Source organism: Bidens hawaiensis, unplaced genomic scaffold (assembly GCF_021521415.1).
Source record: "Bidens hawaiensis isolate Kalapana, Puna unplaced genomic scaffold, B.hawaiensis_p1.1 tig00042985_1, whole genome shotgun sequence".
Lineage (NCBI taxonomy): Eukaryota > Viridiplantae > Streptophyta > Magnoliopsida > Asterales > Asteraceae > Bidens > Bidens hawaiensis.
Genome location: NW_027497626.1, coordinates 73187 through 79714, shown reverse-complemented (window position 1 = coordinate 79714; position 6528 = coordinate 73187). Strand labels below are relative to the sequence as shown.

Sequence of the window (6528 nt, the reverse complement as noted above, 5' to 3'; positions counted from 1 at the left end):
TTTTAAACAACCAATTGTTCTGAGTTTGAATATAACAAAATAGAAGAGATTTGTTTTTATTATATGTTTTTCAGTTACAAGGTATATTTTCTATACTTAACTTTTAAATGGACTTTACAGGATAAAAATAGAAATCTTTTATAAACCACTGAGGTGTACAACAAGTACTAAGGGGGTGTTTGGCCTAGCTTTTTTAACAAAGCTTATAGCTTTTTTAGCTTTTTTTTTACCAATAAGCTTAATTTAGTGTTTGGTTTAGCTTTTTTAGCTTATGCTTATGAGCTTATATAAGCTCATTTAGATAAGCTTATGTGAAGATGGTTTTTTAGCTTATTTGAATAAACTTATTTGTTTAAGGTTGTATGTTACTCATTTTCCCTTGAATGGTGATGGATTAGTAATTATTGAAGCAATTTATTACTCTAACAAATTAAAGAATGATGAATTTAACAACTTATTAAGACAAATAATTAACTTGTAGAATATAAGCTAATCCAAACACTTAAAAATAGCTTATTAAATAATAAAAAATAAGCTATAAACTACTTTAAAATATAAGCATAAGTCAAAATAAAAAAAGCTAGGCCAAACACCCCCTAACTATTTACGTGTATATTAAATCTTAGGATGGTATACTAACTTTATATAAATATTTAGTTTATGATTTTTCTTGATAATATTTTATTATATGACCTAATATATGGAAGCCATCAATGTTTTGGTCATAGAACAAAAAAGCAAAAGCTTTTAGTGAGAGAAAACCAACTTTTTGATTTAGGTAAATTAAAATTGTTTGGTAGTCTCTTACTAATTATTAAGAGGCTACATTTTAATGACAATTAAGAGACCACCGAACATAGCAAACAATTTTGAAAATAAATAAAATGAATACAAGAGTTCTATAAAACTATATAAGTATTCATTGCTATCTTTATTCGCAACTCAATCATGAATATAGCATGGCTCAATGTTTTTCGGCCTAAACTTTTAGGTCCTAAAGTGTATTTTAAAAATTGATTTCCTTTAATAAAAAATAACATTTTTGTTTTAATTCTAACATGTTGGAATACCACAACAAATATTTATATACGATCTTAAAGTAACAAAATCATATAATTCCGACTGAAGTTTGAGAAATTGAAAGCACATAGAGTTCTATTTGAAGAGAATGAATCAAAGGAAGTATGAATCTGTAAGCTCAAACTCGTTTTTTATATACTCGAGTCATCCTAGGAATTGATTATCTAATATAAAGCGATTTTATCACAAAAACCCGATTAGCGTTAATTTAATTACGTTATTTTAATATATAAAATTTCGTTAGACATTTAAACTTAAGCACAATTTAATATCGGTTATTCTGAAAACATTAATTTTTACGTGTATTTTAGTGAGTTGCTTTGTTTAATTTAATTTTATTTTAACACGATGTTTTCGTTTTATTCCCTTTATCATCTACCGTACTTTTCCCTTTTCGGATTTAACTACACAGAGATGATGATATAGTTGACCTAGGTTTGGTCTTTATGTATGGTCCAAAAGTTTTTGACTACACGGAGATGATATATCAATTATCATACTTATCCTTGTTATTTTTTGATCTTTTATAATAGCAAGTCTAAAGTTTTATAATATTTAAACAATATTAATATTTTTGTTAATGTGTTTTTTCTTATAACATTCTTATAACAACATTTGAAACTATCCCATACTCGAGTTAATCTCATAAGCTGGCCCACTAATTATAAGTGGTGGTGGTAGTGGAGATGGTTGCTATATCAAACGTTTATGAGGAGGGACGGGGCACCGCGTGAAGGAGATCCATCACGCGTGATGGCACCACTCAACACCGCCGTCACTCTCTTATCACGCTTGATGGAGATCCTTTGCGTGATGGCCATCACGCGTGGTGATGGGTGAAAACCAAGGAATGGAGCCGTTTGATGAGGAGGACCAAGGAATTCCATCACACCACACCACATCATCACACTACCACCCCTAGTTAAAAACCATCATATGTGATGGATTTGAGGTTGTTGATGTGACACCGTTTGATTGGATGGGGTGTGTGATGAGTGATGCCACTAGGGGTGAGCAATAACCGAATCGTTAACCGAAACCGAACCAAAAATCGATGAAACCGAATCGATATAACCGAAAACCGAATTAACCGAACCGAACCGAACTCTTCACTTTTTAATATTTTCAAGTCTTTTCCCCCTCTATTTCATGTATTATATGTATTAATAGTTTAATATTATCATTTTCGTGTATTTATATCTCCATTTCATATACTAATATCTCAATTTCATATATTTATACCTTCATTTCATGTGGTTATGCATTCATTTCATGTATTTAAACATTCATTTCATGTATTTTTAAGCAAAATTTTAGCTCAAGTTTGAAAATGGTTATTAACCGAACTGAACCGAACCGATAACCGATTAGTTAGGTTGGGTTATTGCTAATAACCGAACCGAACCGAACCAAACCGTGCACACTCCTAGATGCCACCACATCCACCACCCCTCCCCCTGACTTATCTCATATTTATACATAATAAAATAATAAAATAGTTATATATATCTTTTTAGAAAAAGAAAAACTAAAATGAATATGCCTATTGCCCACCCGTGATAACTACAAAGCAAATATTGGAGAGAGAAAATTAGATTTAGGCATGTGACAATTACTTCCATTAAAAGGATTAATCAAGGGACATGTAACCATATGATCTACAAACACACAATATACCATACCGGTACAATATTATTTTAGAATCTCCCAATAATTTGACACATCAATTTCCACCATTCCCATTAAGTTGAGTTCATTTTTGATTCCTGCAACCAGTCAACTTTATAGCAATCAACAACTTGTCTTCACTCCATGTTAATAAATAGCCACATATAACACCAATATTCATCATTCACATACTTCGTTACACATAATATTATCGAACACAACATGAGTATAGCTCAATCTTCTAGTGGTGGTGGTGCACGGTTGAAAGACATGGGTAACCTAACCTTAAATGTCTTCACCGGCCGGTGGTTCATGGTGTTCGCCTCGTTTCTTATTATGTCGGTCGCAGGGGCGACTTACATGTTCGCTTTATACTCGGGTGACATTAAACACTCTTTAGGGTATGATCAAAGCACGCTAAATCTTCTAAGTACGTTTAAGGACTTAGGCGGTAATGTCGGGATCATTTCGGGTTTAATAAACGAAGTGTCTCCGCCGTGGGTGGTGCTCTTTCTAGGTGCCATCATGAACTTCTCGGGGTACTTCATGATTTGGCTAGCGGTCATGGGTAAAATAGCCAAACCGCCCGTCTGGCAAATGTGTTTGTTCATTTGTATTGGTGCCAATTCGCAAACGTTTGCCAACACGGGTGCGTTGGTCACGTGTGTTAAAAACTTCCCCGAGAGCCGAGGGGTGGTTCTCGGGCTTTTGAAGGGGTTTGTGGGGTTAAGCGGGGCGATTATTACGCAGTTGTATCATGGGTTTTATGGGTATGACACCAAGTCGCTTATATTGTTTATCGGGTGGCTTCCGGCCGCGGTGTCAATCGTGTTTTTGAGAATCGTTCGGGTTATGAAAGTGGTTCGACAAGCGAACGAGGTCAAGATTTTCTATAAGTTTTTGTATATCTCGTTAGGGTTAGCCGGGTTTCTGATGGTTGTCATAATTACTCAAAGCAAGCTCAGGTTTTCGGACTTTGAGTTCGATGTCACGGCTGCGATTGTTGTGATATTATTATTCGCCCCGTTCGGGATTGTTTTTAGCGAAGAATTTAAGCTTCGGAGAAGAAAGGAAGAGGTGGGTAGTTTAAATCATGTCGCTGTTAATATAACCACTGAGAACCCGAGTGCTAGTTTTGCAATGTTGCCCGCTCCGTCACAGGAGAAGGAAGTTTCGTGTTGGAAGACGGTTTTTACCCCGCCCGAAAGAGGGGATGACTTTACGATATTACAAGCGGTGTTTAGTATCGATATGTTGATATTATTCACCACGACCACTTTTGGTGTCGGTGGGACACTGACCGCGATCGATAATCTTGGGCAGATCGGGCGGTCGCTTGGGTACCCGAGCACGAGCATCTCGACTTTCGTGACGTTAGTGAGTATATGGAACTACGCGGGCCGGGTCGCTTCGGGTTTCCTTTCGGAAATGTTACTAGCCAAGTACAAGTTTCCTCGGCCATTGATGCTCACTATAGTCCTTTTTGTCTCATGTGTTGGTCACTTGTTAATTGCATTTGGTGTGCCTAATGGGCTCTATGTGTCATCAGTCATAATGGGCTTTTGCTTTGGAGCTCAATGGCCATTGATCTTTGCAATAATATCCGAACTATTCGGGTTGAAATACTACTCGACTTTGTATAATTTGGGCGGCGGGGCGAGCCCGCTAGGAGCGTACATCCTCAATGTAGTGGTGGCGGGCCGTCTATACGACAAAGAGGCGGAAAAACAATTGATTGCAAGCGGAATGGCAAGAAAAAACAATGAAGATTTAAGTTGTACGGGTGTCGACTGTTACAAAATGTCTTTCCTTATAATAACCGGTGCAACGTTGTTTGCGTGTTTTATATCTTTCATTTTAGTGATCCGTACAAGGAAGTTTTATCGCGGGGATATCTACAAGAAGTTTAGAGAGGCGGCAGAGGCAGAAACTGCACGTACTGAGATGGTGGTTTCACCGATGACCACCAGTAAACCACCGTTGGCGCCGCCTCCGTAGAGAAAAACAGGCGAGGAAGAAAATAGTTGATTTGGGTTTGGTCCGTTTGTAGCCAATATACCATAAAAGTAAAGTTAAGATCAAAGATATCTAATTAATTGCTTTTGTATAAACAATGTTGATTTCCATTATAATGAGTAATATAATATGAATTTTATTGATAAAAATCGAAATTTTCGTAGTGTTATGATAAAACCAAAAGTGTGCAGGCTGTGGACAAAAAATTTCCGTGGATAATTTTGTTGCCACGTGTCACGATACGAGCGGATGTGTCGTTCAACATCTGATTATTTGTTTTGCAAAATGATTGTGTGATCATGTGACATGTTTTTTTAAGGTTTATGTGTACTCGAGAAATAATTAAAAAAAATATAGTCATATAGTTACATTAATATATTTTTTAGGAGTCACGTACTATTTCTTTTCTTTTCACACGAGTCATATTACGTTGAGATTTTCGTTGGATGATGTATAAACATATACATTTACTTGAATTTTAAAATAAGTTTTGTATGTAACTTAACTTTTCCAATACACCGGACAAGTTATTTAAAATCCGTTGCACCATTGGTTAGTTTGTTTTCGGTTTTACGGTAACTATGGTGTGCATGAGGTGTGAATCTCATCCCACAACTCGAATCGTTAGATGTTGATGTAATCTTGTAATGGATAATTCTTTGGAACTAACAACTAACAAGTAATGTTCCTGTAAGTGGCAACTCTTCTTTTCTAGTCAATGTTATTAACTAACTCGACAATCCTTGCTTTACTTACTTTATTGATCTTGTTAGTTGTTAGTATGAAATGGATTATAACATTACTTACTATAAAGGTTTATGTAGTTAAAATAAGTCAAGTAACTTTTCTTGGCCTTAATTTGTCTTTCACTACTTTTTGTATTAAAAAGTGAACATCAAATTAGTTTAATTAAATCACGGATCAGAAACTTACATCAGTTTTATCAAAAGTATCATTATATTTTTCACTTAAAAAGTATTAGATTGACGGGCTATTTGGCGATCTCCGCACCAGTAAGTGCTGAATCAGTAAAATATCTGAATGGTTAAGAGACTTTGAGACAACAAGAGTTGAGTCAATGTTACACTGATGTGGTAGTGATTTGTGGTGGAGGGTCGAGGAGGTGGTGCTTGAGTGGCAAGCTGAAAGTTACGCACACATGTGAATTGACAAAGGGGTACAAATTTCATTTCAACATCGTTTTGAAGCTTAACGAGTAAGAGATTTACTGACTAATTTAAAGACGCCATTCTGATCAACCAAACACACTTAATGCTATTGATTTAGAAATATCCGCTTAATGAAATCAATAAAAGGTGTACTACTGTACCAAACTCCTGAATTTCTTTACATTGTGCGGAAAAATTATGGTTTCCCAATTTACCTACACTAAAACTGAAGCTTTCATTTTATTATTTCATTTATCCTTATCAACCAGTAATAATAATTTAAATAGTGAAACTTATGTTTCTAAAAAAACAAAAAATTCACTATTAAGAGTCGGTGAACAAACCCTAGTGACCCTTGATTATGTCATTATCGAAATAAGGGGCATACCTACTTCTAGGATACGGGTCGTCGGCCATACCTTGTGAAATTGTATAATAGAACAATAAGAAAGCAAAAGTATAAAACTACTAAAGAGATACATACCAATTACTTAGAAAAGAAACCCGATTAGGCAACATCACTATTATTACTTTTATGAATTAGGCCAGTTCACTATTGTTATTATGAAAGTATCAACAATTGATATACCAAATT

The 6528-nt window shown here is 35.2% G+C and overlaps 1 protein-coding gene across 1 annotated transcript; it reads left to right on the top strand.

Annotated features, from left to right (window-relative positions):
* The first annotated feature begins 2579 nt into the window (after positions 1–2579).
* Positions 2580–5177, top strand: LOC143593989 (protein NUCLEAR FUSION DEFECTIVE 4-like). The gene has a single exon (XM_077073427.1). It carries the CDS (start codon positions 2971–2973, stop codon positions 4744–4746), a length of 1776 nt encoding a protein of 591 aa, XP_076929542.1. The 5' UTR covers positions 2580–2970; the 3' UTR covers positions 4747–5177.
* The last annotated feature ends 1351 nt before the right edge of the window (positions 5178–6528 follow it).

What these genes read in the sequence shown, in the direction of transcription:
- LOC143593989 (XM_077073427.1), top strand. Translation starts at nt 2,971, where the DNA reads ATGAGTATAGCTCAATCTTCTAGTGGTGGTGGTGCACGGTTGAAAGAC.